General features: G+C 42.8%; 1 protein-coding gene across 1 annotated transcript in view; it reads left to right on the forward strand.

Moving 5' to 3' along the window:
- The window catches only part of LOC143775613 (cathepsin K-like), a 47037-nt gene that overhangs the window by 9211 nt on the left and 10878 nt on the right, over positions 1-26948 (forward strand). The window contains exons 3-7 of the mRNA XM_077263956.1: positions 12665-12807; positions 15258-15437; positions 15520-15702; positions 23893-24052; positions 25652-25766. Coding sequence (XP_077120071.1) covers positions 12665-12807; positions 15258-15437; positions 15520-15702; positions 23893-24052; positions 25652-25766 — 781 coding nt within the window. The remainder of the gene's footprint in view (positions 1-12664; positions 12808-15257; positions 15438-15519; positions 15703-23892; positions 24053-25651; positions 25767-26948) is intronic.

Genomic DNA, 26948 nt, shown 5'->3' on the forward strand with positions numbered 1-26948 from the left:
CAGGCAGAGCACAGTGGCCCCAGGCAGAGCACAGGGGCCCCAGGCAGCATATGGGGCCCCAGGCAGAGCACAGTGGTCCCAGGCAGAACACAGCGGCCTCAGGCAGCCTATGGGGCCCCAGGCAGAGCACAGGGGCCCCAGGCAGCATATGGGGCCCCAGGCAGAGCACAGGGGCCCCAGGCAGCATATGGGGCCCCAGGCAGAGCACAGGGGCCCCAGGCAGAGCACAGGGGCCCCAGGCAGCATATGGGGCCCCAGGCAGAGCACAGGGGCCCCAGGCAGCATATGGGGCCCCAGGCAGAGCACAGTGGCCCCAGGCAGAGCACAGGGGCCCCAGGCAGCATATGGGGCCCCAGGCAGAGCACAGTGGCCCCAGGCAGAACATGGGGCCCCAGGCAGAGCACAGGGGCCCCAGGCAGAGCACAGGCGCCCCAGGCAGCATATGGGGCCCCAGGCAGAGCACAGGGGCCCCAGGCAGCATATGGGGCCCCAGGCAGAGCACAGTGGCCCCAGGCAGAGCACAGGGGCCCCAGGCAGCATATGGGGCCCCAGGCAGAGCACAGGGGCCCCAGGCAGAGCACAGGGGCCCCAGGCAGCATATGGGGCCCCAGGCAGAGCACAGGGGCCCCAGGCAGAGCACAGGGGCCCCAGGCAGCATATGGTGCCCCAGGCAGAGCACAGGGGCCCCAGGCAGCATATGGGGCCCCAGGCAGAGCACAGTGGCCCCAGGCAGAGCACAGGGGCCCCAGGCAGAACATGGGGCCCCAGGCAGAGCACAGTAGCCCCAGGGAGAGCACAGGGGCCCCAGGCAGCATATGGGGCCCCAGGCAGAGCACAGGGGCCCCAGGCAGCATATGGGGCCCCAGGCAGAGCACAGTGGCCCCAGGCAGAGCACAGGGGCCCCAGGCAGCATATGGGGCCCCAGGCAGAGCACAGTGTTCCCAGGCAGAGCACAGCGGCCCCAGGCAGCCTATGGGGCCCCAGGCAGAGCACAGGGGCCCCAGGCAGCATATGGGGCCCCAGGCAGAGCACAGGGGCCCCAGGCAGCATATGGGGCCCCAGGCAGAGCACAGTGGCCCCAGGCGGAGCACAGGGGCCCCAGGCAGAACATGGGGCCCCAGGCAGAGCACAGGGGCCCCAGGCAGAGCACAGGGGCCCCAGGCAGCATATGGGGCCCCAGGCAGAGCACAGGGGCCCCAGGCAGCATATGGGGCCCCAGGCAGAGCACAGTGGCCCCAGGCAGAGCACAGGGGCCCCAGGCAGCATATGGGGCCCCAGGCAGAGCACAGTGGTCCCAGGCAGAGCCCAGGGGCCCCAGGCAGCCTATGGGGCCCCAGGCAGAGCACAGTGGCCCCAGGCAGAACATGGGGCCCCAGGCAGAGCACAGGGGCCCCAGGCAGAGCACAGAGGCCCCAGGCAGCATCTGGGGCCCCAGGCAGAGCACAGTGGTCCCAGGTAGAGCACAGGGGCATCAGGCAGCCTATGGGGCCCCAGGCAGAGCACAGGGGCCCCAGGCAGCATATGGGGCCCCAGGCAGAGCACAGGGGCCCCAGGCAGCATATGGGGCCCCAGGCAGAGCACAGCGATATTTTGGACCACTGTGCGGTGTTTCAGACCCCCTGTGTGATGTCTGGGGCCCTGTTCTTAAGTATATTAAAGATTAAAGTAACGTATATTAAAGTATATTATAGATCATATTTGACACGTTTATGAGCACCATTGAGTGATATACTCAAGAATGACATAATTTTTCAACATTTTATGGTTTCAAACTGTAAACACTCAGAGTTTTTTTTACTTCAACCAGAAAACCTTAACGGTTCATAAAAAACTTGACTGTTCAGGATATGATAAAAGTCATAGTATTCTGAATCTTTAACTTATAAAGATACCTTTACATGGGGTGATTATTGGTTCCAGAGAGGCTTTCGGCCGATAATCGTACACATGGCTGGTGACAGGACAATACAATATAAACGTTCAAAGGTAAACACTGATAACATTAAAATCTAATATATAATTGCCTAGAATACTACTTCCGGCAATTTGTGCCAACTTCCGTGGCTTTGTCCGGAGATAATGTCCGGAGATAAGTGACGTCACCAGCGTCCTACACCCGCTCAGGGTGGACAAAGATATATGCCTTCGTGGTGCGCGGCACTTTTCTGATTGGTTGCCGCCAGCCGCGAGCGACCAATCAGAAATGTGCCGTACTGTGACACACTCCGCCCACCATTTTGGTGTGATTTTTGAATTTTTACCTCACAGCAAGTTTTTACTGCGTGGAGGCGGTCCCAGTGACGTCGCTCTTCAAGCTCCTGCCGAATTTCATCAAAAAAATGATAATACCATTTACCAAAACTATATATATTTAGTTGTGAAGTGGTTCAGTGACATTTTCACACCAATTTTGAACTTTTGTTTGGTGTTTTCTCCATATACTGCCTATTATTCACTGACTGTTATACTGAGAGACTGCCGTTTATTAACCTCTTCTTTGCCACACTGGGTATATTGCTCTATTATTTGCCACATAAGGACATTGTCCATTATTGCCCAGCAATTTCTCTGCAATATAAACTGCCTATTTATTAATATCTGTATTCCTGCAAAGAACTATTGCCTATTATTAACTGGCTATTTTCCTACTACCTGACACTGCCTCTTATTAACCTGTTGTTTGCCACCACCACGCTTAAAGCTGTTTAGCTTAGCCAACATGAGCTCTAATAGTAAGGATACTAATGACACAGAGCCCAAAGCTGCTGATGGCGCACGTAAGATTAGGTCTGATATAAAGTATACTAATAATGCAGAGCAAAAAGACGCCGATGCCGCACGTAAGCGTAAACAGCGTGCTAACAAGAGTACAGAGGATAGATGCAAGCGCCTGGACACTGTTAAGTATAGTAATGACACAGAGTCCAAAGCTGCTGATGGCGCACGTAAGATCAGGTCTGATATAAAGTATGGTAATGATGCAGAGCGAAAAGCCGCCGATGCCGCACGTAAGCGTAAACAGCGTGTTAACAAGAGTACAGAGGATAGATGGAAGCGCCTGGATACTGTTAAGTATACTAATGACACAGAGTGTAAAGCTGCTGATGGCGCACGTAAGATCAGGTCTGATATAAAGTATGGTAATGATGCAGAGCGAAAAGCCGCCGATGCCACACGTAAGCGCAAACAGCGTGTTAACAAGAGTACAGAGGATAGATGCAAGCGCCTGGATACTGTTAAGTATACTAATGACACAGAGTCCAAAGCTGCTGATGGCGCACGTAAGATCAGGTGTGATATAAAGTATGGTAATGATGCAGAGCGAAAAGCCGCCGATGCTGCACGTAAGCGCAAACAGCGTGCTAACAAGAGTACAGAGGAGAGATGCAAGCGCCTGGACACTGTTAAGTATACTAATGACACAGAGCCCAAAGCTGCTGATGGCGCACGTAACATCAGGTCTGATAATAAGTATACCAATGACGCACAGCGAAAAGACACCGATGCTGCACGTAAGCGCAAACAGCGTGCTAACAAGAGTACAGAGGATAGATGCAAGCGCCTGGACACTGTTAAGTATACTAATGACAGAGCCCAAAGCTGCTGATGGCGCACGTAACATCAGGTCTGATAATAAGTATACCAATGACGCAGAGCGAAAAGCCGCCGATGCCGCACGTAAGCGCAAACAGCGTGCTAACGAGACTACAGAGGACAGACAGAAGCACCTGGACACTGTTAATGCTGCTTGCAATAAACGCATTACTAATGAGTCTTTTGAGGAAAAAACTAATCGATTAAGTAATAAAGCTGCTGCTGCTGCACGCTCTCAACGTTGCAAACATAATATTTCCACGTCCTCAGTCATAGATTCTGCCCACAATACAGCTTCTTTGTCTCCATTCATAGAATGTGTGCAGCCTGAAGCTCCTTTAACCGTTGGTAAATCTGCACGTAAGCGCAAACACTGTCCTACTTACACTCCAAATGATAAACGCCGTCGCCTGTACACCGTTAAGTCTGCTTATAAGACATGCTTCACACCTGACTCTTCTAAGGCAACAAACAAACCATTACCAAATGCAGCTGGTGCACGCCGTGAACGGCGCAAAAAAACCGCTTGCACCTCCATATTAATAAACCCTGACCACGATACACCTTCCAACTCCTCAGTGATTGAATCTGTGGACAGTGAAGATCCTCTACCAGGTCCACGCTTTATATATGTTGGCTTAAAGAAACATTCCAATGCTCCGTTACCACAACCTGTACCTCAACATCCTACAGGTTTTACTAATGATGACAGTACCATAGTAGAACACTCCTGTGGTCCTATGAACTATTTATGTGAACATTGTCAAGCATTACATTTTAATGCTGAGATACCAGCAGATAAAAATTTTACTCTGTGTTGTCACAAGAGTAAAGTGCATATACCTATACCCCAATATCCCGAGGTCTTTAAACGATTGCTGACAGGGGAGAGTGAGTTCAGTAAGAATCTCATGGAAAATATTCGTAGTATTAACAGCTCATTTGCTTTCGCCTCCATGGGTGCCAATATATCCCCTCCACCTGGACATGGCCCTTACTGTTTCCGTATACATGGACAAATATATCATCGTACTGGAACCCTATATCCCAGTGATGATCAAGTTCCAGCTTATGCCCAACTGTATATTTTGGATACCGCTACCGCGAATGAACAACGTTTAAACTGTGAACAAAATCAAAAATGTCATCCCACTTTGATGAGTATAATTGCTCTTCAGTTAGACAATGTGAATCCCTTTGTTGCTGCCTACAAAATGTTACGAGATGTGGAACATGAAGAACATCTTAAAGCTGAAGCTAATGGCACTCTCATGCCAAATATCATCATGGCCCTTAAACAAGATCGGAATCAAGACCCTCGCCGATATAATAATCCAACTGTCAATGAAGTTGCTGTTGTATTTGAAAATGACAATGGAGAGCCACCATTTAATTGTGATATTTTAATACATTTACAACCGGACCCCAAAAATCCTTTGGTGCCAAGAACACAACAGGTCAGCATTCTACACAGTAATTTAGATGCTTTACTCTATCCTTTATTTTTCCCTTACGGAGACCAGGGCTGGCATGATGGCCTCAAGCAACAAGGGCAAAGTCCACGCAGAGTTACACAACTGCAATATTACTGCTATGTGCTGTCTGTCCGTAATCAGTTTAATCCACTCCTGAATGGTGGCAAACTCACTCAGCAGTACTTAGTGGATGCTTATGTGAAAATCGAGGCAAATCGCCTAAATTATATCCGTCAACACCAAAAGGATTTGAAAGTAGAGGATTATTGTGTACTCCAGGAACATCTCCAGAAAAAATCCATTGAGAAGGGCATCCCCATTGGAAAAACGGTCATTTTACCATCTTCGTTTGAAGGCAGTCCCAGGAATATGCAGCAGCGGTACCAGGATGCCATGGCTATTGTGACTAAATATGGTCGTCCTGATCTATTCATCACCATGACCTGTAATCCGAAATGGAATGAGATTACTGAGAATTTGGAACCTTGGCAGCGTGTGGAACATAGACCTGATTTGGTGGCACGTGTTTTCAAAATAAAACTGGAAGCACTCTTAAAAGACATTAACAACGGATTATTTGGGAAAGTTTGCGCTATGGTTCATGTAATTGAATTTCAAAAACGTGGCCTTCCACACGCTCACATTTTGATTATTCTGGACAGCAACTCCAAATTAAGGACTGAGGAGGACATAGACAATACAGTGTGGGCTGAAATTCCCAATCCTACCCACTACCCTCAGCTCCATAAAATTGTTCTCCAACATATGATTCATGGTCCGTGTGGAGAACACAACCCAAATTCTCCCTGTATGGATCTGGGGAAGTGTACAAAAGGTTTCCCTAAAGATTTGCAACCAAGAACCATCATAGCTAAGGACGCCTATCCTACTTATCGCAGACACTTTGGCCCATCTTTTCAACACCATTCTAACATGATTGACAATTCGTGGGTGGTTCCATATAATCCGTTCCTGCTATTAAAATACAAGTGCCATATAAATGTCGAAGTTTGTGGTTCCATTCAGGCTGTGAAATATTTATTTAAATACGTCTACAAAGGACATGATAAAGCCAATCTTGAAATCTGCCAGACTAACATCCAACATGATGAAACACACCAATTCATGGATTCAAGATATGTCAGTGCACCAGAGGCAGCTTGGCGAATATTCTCATATCCAATGCATAAACAATCTCATAGCATCATTCGCCTTGCTGTACATCTACCGCATTCTCAGCCACTCTATTTTCATGAGGATGACTCTATTGGAAACATCAAACAAAAGCTCCATCAAAATTCTACACTTATGGCCTACTTCAAGCTTAATCAGAACGACCATCATGCTCATATTTATTTATACCGTGAAATTCCCGAAAACTATGTTTGGAAAGAAGGTTCTTGGGAAGTTAGAAAGCGAGCAGGTGGTTCTGTGATTGGACGAATGTATACTGTCAGTGTGAAAGACCAAGAACGCTACTATTTAAGATTGTTATTGTTACATGTCAAATGTGCAACCAGTTTTGACAGCATAAAAACTGTACACGGAGTCACACATGAAACCTTCAAAGATGCGGCATTAGCTCTTGGCTTACTATTTGATGATAGTCTGTGGAGAAATACATTACTTGATGCCAGTATTCTCAACATGCCAGCACAGCTACGTGACATGTTTGCCTACATTTGTATTTTTGGTCCTCCAGCTAAACCTCGGGACTTATGGGATGAATTTAAGGAACACTTTGTAGAAGACTACTGCTATGCATACCACTCCGACACTCTGGAGTGTGTCAATTGTGAAGGCTATGCTATGACAGATGTCCAACATGTTCTTAAAGCTCATGGCAAAACTTATACTGATTTTAATTTGCCACGTCCAGTCAAGAAACAACACCTCCTCCCACAGTATGATAAAGATTATGAGTTATCAGCAGCTGCTGAAATGAAAGCTACTCTAAATGAGGACCAACTTTTTGCTTTTGATGCTATCACTCAAGCTTTAGAAGACACTAATTCTACAGCAAAGTGTTTTTTCCTTGATGGTCCTGGTGGCAGCGGAAAAACGTACCTATATCATCTACTCCTACATCAGCTAAGAGGACAAGGAGACATTGTGTCACCTGCTGCCACTACTGGAATTGCCGCCAACTTGCTACAAGGTGGACGAACCATTCATTCTCTTTATGGGATTCCAATTCCTGTGAATGAAACATCTGTTTCCAGGATTAAGAATGATACCGATGCAGCAAAAGATTTGCACAGCACTAAACTTTTTATTATTGATGAGTGCACAATGCTATCCAAATATGCATTGCATGTCATTGATAGAGTTTTACGTGATGTCATGACAACAAATGTAGCTCACAAAGAAAAAACACCGTTTGGAGGTAAAGTGATTGTTTTTGGAGGCGACTTTAGACAATGTCTTCTTGTCATCCCTCATGGGACAAGAACTGATGTTGTAGAGAGCTGTATAAAATATTCACAACACTGGCAACATTTTACTCGCCTGCCACTTATTAACAACATGCGCTCCATTGATCCTCACTACAGCAGTTGGTTGCTTCAACTGGGAAATGGTGAACTATCTAATGAACATAACCTTGGAGATGATGTAATTGAAATTCCTCCAGACATGGTATGCACTGGCTCTTTAATAATTGAAATTTTTGGAGATAATCTTTGTATTGATGTGAATGACACTGAAAGCATAAATACAGCTGCATCTCATGCAATTTTATGTCCAAAAAATGAGGATGTTGAGAAAGTCAATTCCCAAGTCATGGATTTATTGATAGGTGACTATACTGAATATATCAGTGATGATTCCATCGATCCTGATGAAGCTGATGACCTCGATCAATACCCACTTGAGTTTTTGAATTCACTAACACCAACTGGAATGCCTTCACATCGGCTGAAACTTAAAATTGGCACCATTGTCATGTTATTACGTAATCTGAACACGAACAAAGGTCTCTGCAATGGTACGCGGCTCATTGTCACTGCCTTACATGCCAATATCATACTGGCTAAAGTAATTAGTGGGTCAGCAGCAGGAAATGTGGTATTCATTCCACGAATTGATTTGTGTCCATCAGAGACTGGATTACCTTTTAAATTAAGACGGAGACAATTTCCCATCAAGCCCGCATTTGCAATGACCATAAATAAATCTCAAGGCCAGACCCTCCATCGAGTTGGCATTTATCTACCAGAACCTGCTTTTGCCCATGGTCAATTGTATGTTGCTTTTTCCAGGGTGAAGCAATGTTGCAATGTGAGGGTTAAAGTGGTTAATACACCACTTCAAGGACAATTATTGGCTGATAGTACTAAAGTCTTCACACGTAATATTATCTACAAAAATATTTTAGTTTAAAGTTACTTTTCTTTTTTTTCATTATTCAGTTTTTCTAATAACATAGACAGCAATAGGCAAATTCTATGTATAGAGATAAGGAAAAAAAACAAAAACAAAAAAAAATTAGTGTAGCCATAGACATATAGATTTTAAGTACTTATGTAGGAAACTAGACTGTGGCCCGATTCTAATGCATCGGGTATTCTAGAATATGCATGTCCCCGTAGTATATGGACAATGATGATTCCAGAATTCACGGCAGACTGTGCCCGTCGCTGATTGGTCGAGGCAACTTTTATGACATCATCGTCGCCATGGCAACCATTATGACATCTACGTCGATACTGTGCCCGTCGCTGATTGGTCGAGGCGAATTCACGGCAGACTGTGCCCGTCACTGATTGGTCGAGGCAACCTTTATGACATCATCGTTGCCATGGCGGCCTCGACCAATCAGACACGCGGGATTTCCAGGACAGACAGACAGACAGACAGAAAGACAGACAGACAGAGAGACAGACGGAAAAACCCTTAGACAATTATATATATAGATACGTATATAACATACGTACTCATTAGCATATAGGGTTAATAACTCTATATCATATCTACATAAATTTAGAAATATGATATATCAATACATATTTTTATAGGTAAGTAGAACACACATTAAGTACAAGATGTAAGATGTGTATCATCCAAATGCCTGTATTTGGTGATAGGAACCTGTATTTGAAGCTCCAGCAGTATAGCTGCTGAGAGATTTCATTTTGTTTTTAAAAAGGGTGAGGTTTTTGTGAACAGGTAAGAGACGGGTGGGATGGCTGTTCACACACATCTCTATCTCCAGGTGTGTTCTGTACATAGAAATAGATATATACAGTTAGGTCCATATATATTTGGACAGAGACAACATTTTTCTCATTTTGGTTATAGACATTACCACAATTTAATTTTAAACAAAACAATTCAGATGCAGCTGAAGTTCAGACTTTTAGCTTTCATTTGAGGGTATCCATATTAAAATTGGATGAAGAGTTTAGGAGTTTCAGCTCCTTAACCTGTGCCACCCTGTTTTTTAAAGGGACCAAAAGTAATTGGACAATTGACTCCAAGGCTATTTCATGGACAGGTGTGGGCAATCCCTTCATTATGTCATTCTCAACTAAGCAGATAAAAGGCCTGGAGTTGATTTGAGGTGTGGTGCTTGCATTTGGAAGGTTTTCCTATGAAGTAAACATGCGGTCAAAAGTGCTCTCCATGAAGGTGAAACAAGCCATTTTTAAGCTGTGAAAACAGAGAAAAAACCCATCCGAGAAATTGCTACAATATTAGGAGTGGCAAAATGTACAGTTTGGTACATCCTGAGAAGGAAAGAAAGCACTGGTGATCTCATCAATGCAAAAAGACCTGGGCGCCCACGGAAGACAACAGTGGTGGATGATGGCAGAATAATCTCCATGGTGAAGAGAAACCCCTTCACAACAGCCAACCAAGTGACCAACACTCTCCCGGAGGTCGGCGTATCAATATCCAAATCTATCATAAAGAGAAGACTGCATGAAAGTAAATACAGAGGGTTCACTGCACGTTGCAAGCCACTCATAAGTGTCAAGAATAAAAAGGCTAGACTGGACTTTGCTAAAAAACATCTAAAAAAGCCAGCACAGTTCAGGAAGAACATTCTTTGGACAGATGAAACTAAGATCAACCTCTACCAGAATGATGGAAAGAGAAAAGTATGGCAAAGGCTTGGTACAGCTCATGATCCAAAGCATACCACATCATCTGTAAAACACGGCGGAGGCAGTGTGATGGCTTGGGCATGCATGGCTGCCAGTGGCACTGGGTCACTAGTGTTTATTGATGATGTGACACAGGACAGAAGCAGCCAAATGAATTCTGAGGTATTCAGAGCCATACTGTGTGCTCAGATCCAGCCAAATGCAGCAAAACTGATTGGTCGTCGTTTCATACTACAGATGGACAATGACCTAAAACATGAAGCCAAAGCAACCCAGGAGTCTATTAAAGCAAAGAAGTGGAATATTCTTGAATGGCCAAGTCAGTCACCTGATCTCAACCCAATTGAGCATGCATTTCACTTGTTAAAGACTAAACTTCAGACAGAAAGGCCCACAAACAAACAGCAACTGAAAACCACCGCAGTGAAGGCCTGGCAGAGCATCAAAAAGGAGGAAACACAGCGTCTGCTGATGTCCATGAGTTCAAGACTTCAGGCAGTCATTGCCAACAAAGGGTTTTCAACCAAGTACTAGAAATGAACATTTTATTTAAAATTATTGAATCTGTCCAATTACTTTTGGTCCCTTTAAAAACAGGGTGGCACATGTTAAGGAGCTGAAACTCCTAAACCCTTCATCCAATTTTAATGTGGATACCCTCAAATGAAAGCTGAAAGTCTGAACTTCTACTGCATCTGAATTGTTTTGTTTAAAATTCATTGTGGTAATGTCTATAACCAAAATGAGAAAAATGTTGTCTCTGTCCAAATATATATGGACCTAACTGTAGATAGGTACATATTTAGATAGATAGGGAAAGAATAGAGATTTTGCTTTCACATCAACATTTTTCTGCTATTTGGAGAATTTATGGTGGAAAAAAGGCTATTTCTGCACTTCCTGCCTAAGGGCTGACCCACGCCACTCTTGCTGTAAGTTGCATGCAATGTATACGGAATTTGTACTTCACTTGCGGCAGGTGCGGCACATGTGGTTTCTGCAGTTTTCGCCACAAAATCTCCACTTACCAGTGTTTTTGTTGTGGCTGCATTTAATGCAATTGACGAAGCCGCGTTTGCCGCATTTACTGCAAGTTAACTCCAAGCTTCATCTACATTGCATGGCACTTGCTGAAAGTGTGTTGTAGGTCAGTTCTTTGGTGCCAAGTGTGGAAGTTGTATTGTTTTTAACATTACTTCTGCAAATATCAGAAACATGCAGATGTGAAAGAGGTTTGAGTATTAAGAAATAGGAATCAGTTAGTTAGGACCCATCAGTTCAAAGGCTACCGTGACGTGGTTGATGGGCATGCTTATATTAGCCCATCGGTGTACTATGAACGTTGATTTCTTAAATTTTACACTTCTGTAAAAATAAACACAAAAAATTTGGATACACAAAAAGGCTTTTATTTCTGTTGTACTTATTAGAATTATTTAAAATGAAGGCTTAGCTAAGCCCAAGAGATGATTAAAAACGTTTCATACCAACCCATCAGATGTAAAATTACTGTGAAAATACCTGATGGGCACACAAGTATGCGCCAGTATGGGTACGAAGAGCTTTTCCACATAATAATGAAATATTTTAAAATGTCATAGAACATACCAATATACATAGTTATTGATACATATTATTTATTATTTACATTATTGTTCTTAAGCAAAGAACCGTTGTTGTGGCATTTGCCACAACGCGCAAAGTTGTTGTCTGATGTCTTTCATCACTCCCCTCATAAGCATGTTCATGGATCCTGTGTAACTGTACCTTAAATAACAAGAATTGTCAAGAGCTGGTGAGTGCAGCCATTTTTTGTTCTTTCTTACTATTATTTATTAATTGTATTATTCTTACATTTGAATAAATAAAGTATATATGGATTCTAGACTCCCGATTCTTTAGAATCGGGCTGCCATCTAGTGTATCATAAAAATCTAATTTAAACAGTAGGTAATTTTTTATGAGACATGTCTTTTAGTTAATAGTGACCATAATACTTTGTACTTGTGGTGAAACTGAGCTTTATAAAATCATATGGTGATGTAAGTTTGGTTTAGTTGAGCAGGATGGGCCAGGTACTCAGTTCATAACATCCTGCCATATCACAGATGTAAACCAGAAATGTTAGGATATTTATCAGACAAGTGGTGGCTGTATGATACTCAGAGGTAAAACACCCAGTTAATAAATTTTAGAAAAACAACTCTGGTATCAAAACTATGTATTTCAAGTGTAGATTTGGAAAGTTGATGTGAAATAGTAATTAATTTGAAATTCATAATTAAATAATAGTAAACTTATAGGATTATAGTTCAGAAATTCAAACAAGAGGAGTGAGGGAATTTCTTGGAAGAGCTTAAAATCTATAAGGTAGTAAGTATATAAATAATAAATTTTATATCAAATTAAAGTAGCTTATAGTCTAAGAATAGCTAACCTTTTCTGTCGACATGCCAGTAACAGTCGTGTACAAATATTTTATACCAGATAAAAAATATTCATCCACCAGAGAGGAGATACACCGGAGAAAAATTTGGGAGAACACTTGGCATAAGGTACAGGAACATAACAAGCTTGCTGACGAAGGCCGCTCCACATACTGGATGGCAATGAATCATTTCGCAGACATAGTAAGTTCATCCATATATATGAGAAGACTGCATTTGCCTAATATTTTCCACCAGATCCTGCCAATTATGGTGATGGATGAAAGTTGATTTTTAAGTTTGTTTTTTTAAAATATATATGCATCTTCCTGAGTTGATACTCTATAATAAATAGTTGTGCAAGATGAGACTACGTTCACACTGGTGTTTGAATTTCCATTTTGCTGTTGTACTATAGGAACAGAAAAAGGGCGCTTCTGCAAAAAAATATACATCCTATGACAAAAACAAAAGGCACCAGACTATAATAGTTTCTGTTTGGGTCGCCGCCTTTTTAACAGAAAAATAGTGCAGTACATTTCATCTTTTCTTCCAATAAAATGACGGAACATGTGAGGGAGCTTCCGACACAAGTGTGACCCGAACGTCAGAAAACAAAGCTGCCTCTATGTTCCTCATACTGTACCCCTGAATAAAGATATGCACCACACTATTGATATATAATTTGCGCCAATGTGCAATATACCATTCAAAATATAAATTGATAAGCCAGCATTGTGCCCCCATTAACTATAATTAGCCACTTTTCCCTTGACCAATAAAATTGTAAATGAATTAAGCCCTGTGACTCTCACCCCTAATTCATTACAAATTCTAGTCCTGTGTCCTATCCCCCAATTCAATGTAATTTCATGTCCTCTATCCTACTCACTTTCCTAGTTCACAACAATTACATGTCTTCTTTCTCCCAATTCAATGTAATTTGTTACATAATCCTTCACATTTCCCCTCTCAATTAATTACCATTCCATGTCCTCTCTCCCCACCAATTAATTTCATTTCCTTATCTTCTAATTGCCCCAAGTCATTTCAATTCTACTTTCTCATACCCAATTTATTGCAATTTCATGTCCTCCCCAACCTCAATTCATTACAGTTACATGACCCATCAGTTCATTAGATTAATTCATGTCTTCTCTCCCTCCCTCTCGATTCATTACAATTCCATGTCTCTGTCCCATGTCTCTCCCAATTCAATATCCTCTCTTTTACTTCTCCAAAATTCATTAAAATTCCATGTCTCTCCAACCCTTCCCCAATTCATTGCAATGACATGTCCTCTCTCCTACCCCCCATTAACTTTAATTACATGTCTTCTCTCCTAGCGCCATCCCACCCATATCATGCTCTTCTCCACTGTCTTAAAAAAAGGAATCACTTACCCCTTGTAGTGCAGTGCTATCCGCACTGTGCAGTGAAGAGGCAGTGACCCAACAAAGTTCAAAACAAAAGTCTCTTTAATGTTCAATTTACAAAAACACAGCACACGATTTCCTCCAGATCACAGCCGGGAACCATATCCTCTGGATTGCAGCCATTAAACATGCCAGTTCACCTCTTTGACTAGTTGCTGTGGGCGACTGCATTGCTGTGTCTCACAAAAATACACAGCACACGATATCCTCCGGATCGCAGCCGGGAAACATATACCTCCGAGACCTGTTGCCGTAGGTGACTGCACCGCTGTGTGCGCTGTGGGAGCCAGGCCTTTCAGGTGCCTTGGCTGTTTGGCTCCACTTACCTGTGTTGCCTCACACAGGTGGAGCTCTGCAATGACTTCTGATCTGTACTCCTCCAAACACCAGACTGTCACTGACTCTGAACCTGATGCACCCAGACCCTATACTGCAGGGTTTTTAACTGGAAGCTGTGGCCTTCAGCCACAAGGAAAACCCGGCCAGGAATTAAATGTACTGCACAACTACCATTCTATAATCTGTTTCAAAACCCAAAAGCCCAGAGCAGGTTTTCCCTAAATCTGCCCTGGATACATAGCATGCCCAGGACCAATACTCACTTTTCATTCTGCATTGCAATCACAGCTACACCTGTGACTGCAATGATCTCCCATGGCCTCAATGTGCCTTTGACCCCTTCATGTAACACCAGTCATTGCCTCACACCCTCCAAATGATCTCTTAAACACCTCTTTTATCCTGTTCCCTTCTCAGTAATGCACACTGCCAATGAGTGTGATGAGGGCAATGTAGCCATGGACCCCCCAGAACCTCGGGCACTAGGTGCTAGCCCAGATAGCTGCAATCCCATTCTGTCCTGTCTCTTACTTCCTAACCTGCCCATGAGATGTGGTATGATCAGACCATGTTCCTGTACAGTTAGACACAGCCATTACTAAGGGTATGTGAAAGGGGATTTTGTATCTTATCTTTGTAAATAAAGCAATCATTATTCAACATTCTATAACTGAAATATACTTATGTTTTGCTCCAATTCCCTACTATATTCAAGATCTCTGTTTTCACGTAGTGAATCAAAACATTCTGTATAAAAGGAAAATCTGAGGAACAATTCACAGGTTTTAAAGCACATAGATGTAAAGCAGACTGTCTCTAGTCACTGACTGTAAAAAGTGAAGTATGCATGTTTGTAACTGGTTTCTAAATGTACACTAGTCACCTGAAGAAGTCAAGAGGAAGAGCTGTTTAATGACAAATGGGCCTAAAACTCAGGCTCCTACTTTCTCCTACGGATTAAAAGAAGGTCTACCTGATCATGTTGACTGGAGAGAGTCCAAATGTGTAACACCTGCTAAGAATCAAGGGTATTGTGGATCCTGTTGGGCATTTGCAACAGTAGGTGTTCTTTAAATATTTTCAATATTTTTGTCACATACCTTTAATAATTAGAGTTACAAGAATGTCTCTGTCATTTTAGGTGGGTGTGATTGAATCCCGATTATGCATAAAGAACCATAACCTGATGACCCTGAGTGAGCAACAGCTGGTGGACTGTGATAGAACTGACTCGGGATGTTGTGGAGGGCTCCCAATTGATGCATTAACGTATGCAACACACACTGGACTCATGAAATCTCAAGACTATGAATATGAAGGAAAGGTACATCTTTTAATTTTTCCGTTCTAAAGGCAGCTTTAATAAGCGTAACATTCTAATATAAGCTTGTCAATCAGGCTAGCCTTGGCATTCTGGATTATTAGCAAGTAGAATAATAATTATTATTATACATTTATATAGCGCCATTTATTCCAGCGCTTTACATTTGAAAAGGGGCAAATATAGTCAAGCACAATAAACATGAGCAATACAAGGCACACACAAGTACAGAAGGAGAGAGGACCCTGCCTGTGAGGGCTCACGGTCTACAGTTGATGGGTGAGGATACACTAGCAAAGGGTAGAGCTGGCCGTGCAGTGGTTCAGCAGACTAAGGATCACTGCAGATTGTAGGCTTGTCGGATGAGGTGGGTCTTCAGATTCTTTTTTAAGGTTTCCGTGGTAGGTGAGAGTCTGATGTGTTGGGTTAGAGAGTTCCAAAGGATGGGGGAAGCACGGAAGAAGTCTTGTATGTGGTTGTGGGAAAAAGAGATAAGAGGGGAGCAGAGAAGGAGATCTTGAGAGGATCGAAGGTTGCTTGTGGGTAAGTATCGGGAGACCATGTCACAGATGTATGAAGGAGACAGGTTGTGGATAGCTTTGTATGTCATAGTAAGGGTTTTGAACTGGAGCCTCTGGACAATAAGAAGCCAGTGAAGGGCTTGGCAGAGAGGAGAGGCTGGGGAATAATGGGGAGACAGGTGGATTAATCAGGCAGCAGAGTTTAGAATGGATTGGAGTGTTGCCAGAGTGCTGAAAGGGAGGCCACAGAGTAGGAGGTTGTAGTAATCAAGGCCGGAGATGATAAGGGCATGCACTAGCATTTGTGTGGTTTCATGATCAAGGAATGCACGGATCCGGGAAATATTTTTAAGTTTGAGTTGGCAGGAGGAGGCAAGGGCTTGGATATGAGGCTTGAAAGAGAGTGCAGAGTCGAGGATCACCCCGAGGCACCAAGCATGCGGGACTGGGGAAAGTGAGCAGCCATTGACATTGATGGATAGGTTTGGTGGAGGGGTAGAGTGAGAAGGGGGAAAGATAATGAATTCTGTTTTGCCCCTGTTCAGTTTTAGAATGTGAGCAGAATAGAAAGCTGAAATAGCAGACAGACATTGTGGGATTTTGGTGAGTAAGGAGGTGAGGTCAGGTCCAGATACTGTAGGTAGATCTGCGTGTCATCAGCATAGGGATGATACTGAAAACCGTGGGATTCTATGAGGTGCCCCAGGCTGAAGGTGTAGATGGAGAAGAGCAGGGGCCCTAGGACAGATTCTTGGAGAACACCAACAGACAAGGGGCGAGGTGAGGAGGTGGTGTGGGAGAGGGAGAAAATATGCAAAAAGAAAAGGCTATAAGAAGCCACAGCCAGCTCACCGATTTAGGCAGGTGCACGGAACATCATCTTGGACTGAGATGGATATACATGGCAAAGTAAAGAAAGCGTTCCAGCTCCATAAAATTCAAATGCTTTATTTCTCCATTAAAAATTGATACAGCACAATACATCCTTGCCTTGATGCAAAAGTCCTAGTACAGAGTACATGCGACGCGTTTCGATCGTACCCGATCTTAGTCAATGCAAGGGAGGGAGACACTGAATGTTCGGTCTGTTAGATATGATGAGATCCAGGATAGGGCCAAGTCTGTGATGCCAAGAGATGAGAGAATCTGTATCAGGAGGGAGTGGTCCACAGTGTCAAAGGCAGAAGACACCCAGGAGAAGGAGGATAGAGTAGTGTTGCTTGCTCTTGGCGATTAGTAGGTCATTGGTGACTTTAGTTAGGGAAGTTTCAGTTGAGTGATTAAATCGGAAGCCAGATTGTAACCGGTCAAAGAGGGAGCAGGAGGAGAGGTAGGAGGACAGTTCAAGATGGACATGTTGTCCCAGTAGTTTTGAGGCATAAGGGAGAAGAGATATTGGGCGATAGCTAGACACAAAGGATGGGTCGAGGGAGGGCTTTTTGAGGATGGGTGTGATCGAGGCATGCTTGAAGGAGGAAGGGGAAGACACCAGTTGTGAGTGAGTGGTTGAAGAGGTGTGTTAGTGTTGGGATGATGACTGTGGCGAAGTTAGGGATGAGGTGGTACGGGAGCCGGTCAAGCGTGCAAGTGGTGAGATGTGATCTTGACAGGAGGGTGGAGAGCTATCTTCTATCATGGTGGAGAAGTTAGTTTTGGAGGAACAGGGTTGAGCAGCTAAGACGGACATTGGGGGATGCGGGCCAAAGCTTTCTCTGATTGTATCGATCTTCTGCTTAAAGAAAGAGGCAAAGTCTTCAGCAGAAATGAGAGGAGAGGGAGGTGGTGCCACTTATACCTATTTCTAAGCAAAATAGTAATTATGGCACTCCTGTGGACGGTGCCCAAGTAGGATTCTATCCCATGTAAATCTTGTAGAAATATTGACATTCACGTAAATGTTGTAAGAAAATAATGTTATTGTTTGAAGGCAATCCAAAAATAAAGAAGTTGTTTCTGTCATATAATGACGTTCATCAATCAGACAGATTACAGTGTGCACAAGGATACAGTCAATAAGGAATCCTCTGGATAAGCAGATAAGCATGTATTTAAGGCTGTATTCACCCTCTTTAACATAAACACTAGTGTTGAGCATTCCGATACCGAAGTATCGGGTATCGGCCGATACTTGCGGGTATCGGAATTCCGATACCGAGATCCGATACTTTTGTGGTATCGGGTATCGGTATCGAAACAACATTAATGTAAAAATGTGTAAAAGAAAGAATTAAAATAAAAAATATTGCTATACTCACCTCTTCGACGCAGCCTGGACCTCACCGAGGGAACCGGCAGCGTTGTTTGCTTAAAATTTGCGCGTTTACTTCCTTATGTGAAGTCCCGGCTTGTGATTGGTCGCGTGCCGCCTATGTGGCCGCGACGCGACCAATCACAGCAAGCCATGACGTAATTTTAGGTCCTTCAGGATTTTAAAATTACGTTCTGGCTTATGATTGGTCGCGTCGCGGTCACATGGGCGACGCGACCAATCACAAGCCGTGACGTCACGGGAGGCTGGACACGCGCGCATTTTAAAATGCGCGCGTGTCCTGCCTCCCGTGACGTCACGGCTTGTGATTGGTCGCGTCGCCCATGTGGCCGCGATGCGACCAATCACAGCAAGCCGTGACGTAATTTTAGGTCCTTCAGAATTTTAAAATTACGTTCTGGCTTATGATTGGTCGCGACGCGACGCGACCAATCACAAGCCGTGACGTCACGGGAGGCTGGACACGCGCGCATTTTAAAATGCGCGCGTGTCCAGCCTCCCGTGATGTCACGGCTTGTGATTGGTCGCGTCGCCCATGTGACCGCGACGCGACCAATCATAAGCCAGAACGTAATTTTAAAATCCTGAAGGACCTAAAATTACGTCACGGCTTGCTGTGATTGGTTGCGTCGGGGCCACATGGGCGACGCGACCAATCACAAGCCGGGACGTCACGGGAGGCAGGACACGCGCGCATTTTAAAATGCGCGCGTGTCCAGCCTTCCGTGACGTCACGGCTTGTGATTGGTCGCGTCGCCCATGTGACCGCGACGCGACCAATCATAAGCCAGAACGTAATTTTAAAATCCTGAAGGACCTAAAATTACGTCACGGCTTGCTGTGATTGGTCGCGTCGCGGCCACATGGGCGGCACTCGACCAATCACAAGCCGGGACTTCACGTAAGGAAGTAAACGCGCGAATTTTAAGCAAACAACGCTGCCGGTTCCCTCGGTGAGGTCCAGGCTGCGTCGGAGAGGTGAGTATAGCAATATTTTTTATTTTAATTCTTTCTTTTACACATTAATATGGTTCCCAGGGCCTGAAGGAGAGTTTCCTCTCCTTCAGACCCTGGGAACCATCAGGGATACCGTCCGATACTTGAGTCCCATTGACTTGTATTGGTATCGGGTATCGGTATCGGATTGGATCCGATACTTTGCCGGTATCGGCCAATACTTTCCGATACCGATACTTTCAAGTATCGGACGGTATCGCTCAACACTAATAAACACGGTCTTTGTAATGTTAAAATTACCTTACCATAGAAACAGATCTTAAACACAGTAGTAACTAAAAGCTCATTTAATAACACAGGGCACTGACAGACTCGTGTTTTTTAAAATTAAAAAACAGTCCAAAAATGTTCCTTATTAGTCATTTATGATCAGGTTGTTCTGTGCATTACACTGACTCAAACTGGCAGTGTCACTGTTAATAGTACAGTAACTTAATTCTGCTGTAACTGAGATTAGACATACGCCATATATTTCAATTATTCAGCCTTTGCCAAAAAAGGACATATCTAAAAATATCGGGTAGGGACATGCACAGAAGGTAAAATGCGACCGCAAACACCACTATAGGTGTGAAGTGCGTGGTTAAATATTAGACTAATAAAACAAGTTTGCAAACATTTTTTTTCTGTTTTTGCAACAAAATTAAACGCTCTTCCCTAAAATGACATGGGAGCTGTATTGGGGGGGGGGGGGGTGTATACAGATGTAAAATTTGACTAGTAAAGCAGTGGGGAAAATAAAGATTGCTTGCAACAAATTCTGCAATTCACATTAGTAATCAGTCCAAAAGTTACCAAAACTTAAATATACTTTTATGCCCGAGTCACACACATCTCTTACTCGCTGTTTCATTTCTAATGTCTGCATATGTAGTTTTTTTTTTTGGATATTCTTATAACAGTTTTATAGATCAGTGGTATTTTTGTTAAAACACAACATACAGCATTATTCTACGTACAAATTCTATAGAACTTTAAAAAATTTTTTGACAATGAATACTTTACAAATGTTACAAAATAAAAAAATCTTCTCAAGCATTAGTATAATGGTATTTGAACACAGTGTATATTATAGCCAGAATACACCTGAAAAAGGACTGCAAAACTGTCCTATAAAGTGACCATAGTGCACCGCAATGACAAAACAACATTGCTGTGCGCATGTCCCATCTTATATCACTTCTTTTAACTACTTCGGGGTTCGGAAACTTTCAAGAGGGGGGGCTGTATGGGGCGCAGCTAAAAGGAAGCCCCCACATGACTGCGTTGCCATGGGGAGCAGGGTAGTAATTTTCTTTTAAAAGTTAGAATGGGAGGCTCAGGATTGGTGGATAGCAACTGGGGCGGGGAATTCTATGGGATTGGGAGGGGGGGACCTGGGAAAAGTGCGGGAAAGGGGGTCAGTCAGTTAGATACAGCCGAAGTGAGTCCCGCCCACCCTCCCTTTGTTTGGTGGCAATCCGAGGGAACATATTTTTGGTGGGGGTCTTCGTGTTTTTGTTATTTTTAATTTTGTTTGCAATTTTTTTTTTATGTTCTATTTATCAGGTGAACTAATTTTTTGTTATTATCGTCACAGTGGCGGTTTGGCGGGGGGTGGGGTTCTTGGAGTTGGTGATGATGCTTAGAGGGTTGATCTGGCTTTTGTTACAGGCTCTGGACGGGGTGTTTACCTCGGGAGCTTTGGGGTTGGTTTTTGCCCGAAACGGGTTACATGGTGCCCTCGAGCTGGTGGTTACGGCTGAGGGTAAATACGTGTTTTTCGGTTAAATTTTGTGGTAGGCTTTCGGCCTATTATGAGCCAGATTTTTTGCTCCAAGAACCCTCCCCTCGAGGTTTTTATATTTACAATGTTTACATTTGTTATTAATGTATTTGTTTGTTAATAAAATGGCCGCTGTGGCCAAATTATCCAAAAGAAATTTATGTCTTGTGTCAATTCATTGGGTAGGTAAAAGGGTATGGTTTTAATAGGGAGCAAGGTAGTTGGGGTTGAGGATTCATGACTAACAGGATCCTGCATTGGCGATACGCGGTCAAGTGGTTAAAGGAAGTGATGTGGTCATTCTTTGGGTGGCTTCCGCTCTGAAGCTTACCGCTCACAATGCTTAACAGTATAAACTAAGAACAACGACAAAGATGCTAGCACAGCTGCCACGAGAAAACGCACGCTGAAAAATATTTTACTACAACCTAAGACTTTACTGTGTATGAAAATATTCCAACAGTATTTGAGCATGGGACATATGCACTCCATAATAAGGAGATATCTGCTACGTGCAGTAAAAATATTTATAGATGAGATTTTATGAAATCTCAGCTGCATATTGAAAGGAAAACCCTGGGGGGTAAATTGAACATTCATATTCATATTCATTTGTAGCGATTCTGCAAAAAAATTCAGACAGAATTTGGCTGTTGTGCAATTCCACAATGGATATGATTCATGTGAACAGACCCTAGTGGGTAAAATACTGTTATAGTAATATTGGGCAGCACGGTGGCTCAGTGGTTAGCATTGCAGCGCTGGAGTCCTGGGTTCAAATCCCACCAAGGACAACATCTGTAAAGAGTTTGTATGTTCTCTCCGTGTTTGCGTGGGTTTCCTCCGGGCACTCCGGTTTCCTCCCACATTCCAAAGACATACTGATAGGGAATTTAGATTGTGAGCCCCATTGGGGACAGCGATGATAATGTGTGCAAAACTGTAGAGCGCTGCGGAATATGTTATTGTCAATCAGGAGAACAAAAAAGAGCAATCAGGTATTATAAAAATATGAAAAAGTTTTATTAATATATATTAAACAAAGTAAACCAACAATCAATTACATGATAAATAGCAGGGGAAAACCCCAAAAGGGAAACACAGGACTCCACACTTTGTGCCTAGCCACTAAGTGCTGAGTGTAAGGCAAATTCTAAGCATGGCATAAAGTGCAAAGTGCAATATCAAAGCCGCATATGGGCAGCATATCCATTTACCCCATGAATAATCGCATAGTGCTGTAATGATAAATAACCCCTGGGGGTGGAATGCTTACCCGACAATCAAAGTTTAGGAATCCTGGGCCAGGTGTGCGTGCCCCTGGCCCAGGATTCCTAAACTTTGATTGTCGGGTAAGCATTCCACTCAGCACTTAGTGGCTAGGCACAAAGTTTGGAGTCCTGTGTTTCCCTTTTGGGGTTTTCCCCTGCTATTTATCATGTAATTGATTGTTGGTTTACTTTGTTTAATATACACTCACCGGCCACTTTATTAGGTACACCATGCTAGTAACGGGTTGGACCCCCTTTTGCCTTCAGAACTGCCTCAATTCTTCGTGGCATAGATTCAACAAGGTGCTGGAAGCATTCCTCAGAGATTTTGGTCCATATTGACATGATGGCATCACACAGTTGCCGCAGATTTGTCGGCTGCACATCCCAAAGATGCTCCATACAAGGCAGGATGGATCCATGCTTTCATGTTGTTTACGCCAAATTCTGACCCTACCATCCGAATGTCGCAGCAGAAATCGAGACTCATCAGACCAAGCAACGTTTTTCCAATCTTCTACTGTCCAATTTCGATGAGCTTGTACAAATTGTAGCCTCAGTTTCCTGTTCTTAGCTGAAAGGAGTGGTACCCGGTGTGGTCTTCTGCTGCTGTAGCCCATCTGCCTCAAAGTTCGACGCACTGTGCGTTCAGAGATGCTCTTAGGCCTACCTTGGTTGTAACGGGTGGCGATTTGAGTCACTGTTGCCTTCCTATCAGCTCGAACCAGTCTGCCCATTCTCCTCTGACCTCTGGCATCAACAAGGCATTTCCGCCCACAGAACTGCCGCTCACTGGATTTTTTTTCTTTTTCGGACCATTCTCTGTAAACCCTAGAGATGGTTGTGCGTGAAAATCCCAGTAGATCAGCAGTTTCTGAAATACTCAGACCAGCCCTTCTGGCACCAACAACCATGCCACGTTCAAAGGCACTCAAATCACCTTTCTTCCCCATACTGATGCTCGGTTTGAACTGCAGGAGATTGTCTTGACCATGTCTACATGCCTAAATGCACTGAGTTGCCACCATGTGATTGGCTGATTAGAAATTAAGTGTTAACAAGAAGTTGGACAGGTGTACCTAATAAAGTGGCCAGTGAGTGTATATTAATAAAACTTTTTCATATTTTTATAATACCTGATTGCTCTTTTTTGTTCTCCTGATTGACAATATTCTCCATTGAGTGGGTATTTTTGTCGTTGTTTTGTCATATTTTTGTTAAATGACATGTGTGGCATTCATATGATGTCATTGAGGTTGTGCTATTTGTGGAATATGTTAGCGCTATATAAAGATTATTATTATTATACAGAAATATTATTAATGATTCTTTTTTTTTTCTTTAAAATAGCAAAATGATTGTCAATATAATGAAGATAAAGCAATAACGCTGAATGTGACCAAATACTACAACTTGCCAGATGAAGAAAGCATCGTGTCTTCAGTGGCACTAGAAGGACCCGTGACTGTTGGGTTTGCAGTTGCTCAGGATTTCCATATGTATAGCCATGGTAACATAGCAATATATTATTTCTACAGTGCATTAATGTTTTTCTTCCTAAAATTGATCAGTCATCATAATATGCTCCTCTGCAATAGCTTTAAAAGGAAAGATCTATCCAAATCAATAGAAAAGAGAAAAAAGTTAAGTGGTTAAGTTGCTGCCTCATGTTGGGTCAGTCACATTGCACCCTACAATATTGTGTAATTGAAAGCAATAGAAAGCTAAAGCCTTTTGATGGCACTAAAATCCTGCAGAAATTAATGAGAATTCTTCACTGAAAAAAACCAACCACTTACCGACATCCACCATTCAGGTACGGTTCAAGTCCATAGCGGTTGTATGGAGCGGGCTCACGAGGTGAGCTTGTCCCATATTTAGCAGGTAAGGGCTGTGTGCTACAGAAAGGACCTACTCTCAGGTTGAGCAGAGCGCTGCCGCTGTCCATGTTAGCCTGTTAAATGTTGCTGTCAATCTCTGACAGCGGCATTAACGACGTGCGAGCATGAAGTGCCTCATTCTATGCGCCCATCGGCGCACCCATGACGTGATTGAGGGGTACTTATAGGTTCTTATGACAGCTAGGGTCTGGTGAAGACCTCCATGCCTGTCATTACGGAGTTACCCTGAAACCGAGCTTGTGGCAAGGCTTCAAAGGAGACTGTGATTTTTATTATACAGCAATACTATGGTATTGCTGTGTATAGTAAAAGCAATCAAACAATCGCTGGATCAAATCCCCTAAAGGGAATAAGAAATACAATGAAAAGTAAAAAAAAGTTTAAAAAATCTTAAAAAAAATAAAAACCATAAGTTCAAATCATACCCCTGATCCCGTCTTTAAAATAGAGATAACAAAAAAAAAACATATATGGTATCGCCGTGTCCATAAAGGTCACATCTATAAAAATATATTGAAATAATTATCTTGATTAATAAACATCGTAAACATAGAAAAAAATCAAAACTGCCCAAACTGTAATTTTTTGGTAGCTGCAATACCACAAAAAATGCAATCAAAATGTGAGAAGCGATCAAAATGGGATTATTCCAAAATGGTGTCATTAAAAATGTTGTGTCGCCCCGCACAAAATAAGCCCCCATAGAGCTCCATTGACTGAAAAATAAAAGGTTACTGGACTCAGAAAATGGCAACACAATAAAAAGAATAGTTTTTTTCCAAAGTTTTGTTTCTTTTCATTACTAGAATAAAAATTCATGTCACAATTGCATTTTTTCCACAATTTCATTGCACTTGGAATTTTTTCCCCATTTTTTAGTACACTACTGTATGTGATAAAATGAATGGTGTCACTCAAAAGTTCAACTTATCCTGAAAAAAACAAGCTTTTATGTGTCTATATGGACAGAAAAAATAAAAAAACTAATGGCAATTGGAACAAGGGGAGGAAATAACAAAAATGAAAATCAGAAATTGTCACCATTGGGAAGGTGTTAACAGCAAAAGAAAAATGCCAGTGGGCCAAGCCTAAGAACAATAGCTTAGCAGCATGCTACCGGTCAGTGAAGGGTTAGCAGGCTTTTGTCTTCTTTTACAGTTTTCTTAAACTCTACACAAACTTAGATCATCTTATTTTTTTAACACAAGGAATATTTGATGGGGAATGTGCAGAAAATGCCAATCACGCCATTATTGCTATCGGTTATGGCAGTGAAAAAAATGAAGATGGTGAGGAACAGCCATACTGGATAATAAAGAATAGGTGAGTAAAGAATACACCTTTCTTAAACATCTACAATGAATGGATACATCTAAGGAGCTAACATTATAGTGACTATATATTAGGAGATATAAATGTAGTTTTTATAGAAAATGCACTTACTAAATAGTACTGGGTGATTTTCATTTGTGCCTGAAGAAAATGGGAACCCCGGGTAATTGCCCAATCCGCAACCTCCTAAAACCATCCCTGACCCACACCCATTTTGTAATATTGCTCTGTTAGGCTACAATTCCAGTAAAGCAGATGTGATGTATAGAAATCTCACGCCCAATGTACTTTTGTTCACTCAGCGGTGTATGCTTCAAATCCACGGCACGTCAATTTCTCTTGTGGGTACACTGAGTTTTATGTGCAGACTTTTACCATAGAATCAGAGCACACTGTGAGAAGAAGATGGAAAACAAAACTTCTCCAACTTCTTCATTTTGTGAGTCTGCGGAAATCCGACTGCACTTGGATGGCATTCGATTGCGGCACAATTATTTCTGACCAACTATAAACATAAATGGGCGAGTTTTGTTCGATTTACAGGTCAAATTGTAACGTGACGAATTGGTATGAGAAAAAAATTGTTGCTCAACAGTGCCCCCTTATATATCGAGGACTATCTGATAAAAAATTGGATAGTACTCAGCCAATTAATATGGTGGTGTGAGCAAGCCCTTAGAACTGCAGAGTACTATGTACTAGTAAATTTGCCTTTCTTGAAAAAACCCTCAATTTGCTGGATAAAAAATAAGCAAATATTGTACTATATACCGAGAAAATTGGATAACATTCCCACACTGCCATCCTTACAATTATAGTTGAAACCAGAAGTTTCCATACACTATATAAAAAGACACATATACATGTTTTTCTCAACATCTGCCATGAAATCAGGATAAACCTTTCCCGCTTTAGGTCAATTAGGATTACCATAATTATTAATATTTGCCAAATGCCAGAATAATGAGAGAGAATGTTTTAAAGAATTTTTATTAGTTACTGGAAAGTCAAAAGTTTACATACATTTCATTAGTATTTGTTACCATTGCCATCATGAACACCCGAGCCTTACGCTATGGCTGGTCCAAATAACTAAAGCAATTGTTACCATCCACCTCTTGTGTCTCCCCTTTTCCTCATAGTTTGTAAGCTTGCGAGCAGGGCCCTCATTCC

Source organism: Ranitomeya variabilis, chromosome 5 (assembly GCF_051348905.1).
Source record: "Ranitomeya variabilis isolate aRanVar5 chromosome 5, aRanVar5.hap1, whole genome shotgun sequence".
Lineage (NCBI taxonomy): Eukaryota > Metazoa > Chordata > Amphibia > Anura > Dendrobatidae > Ranitomeya > Ranitomeya variabilis.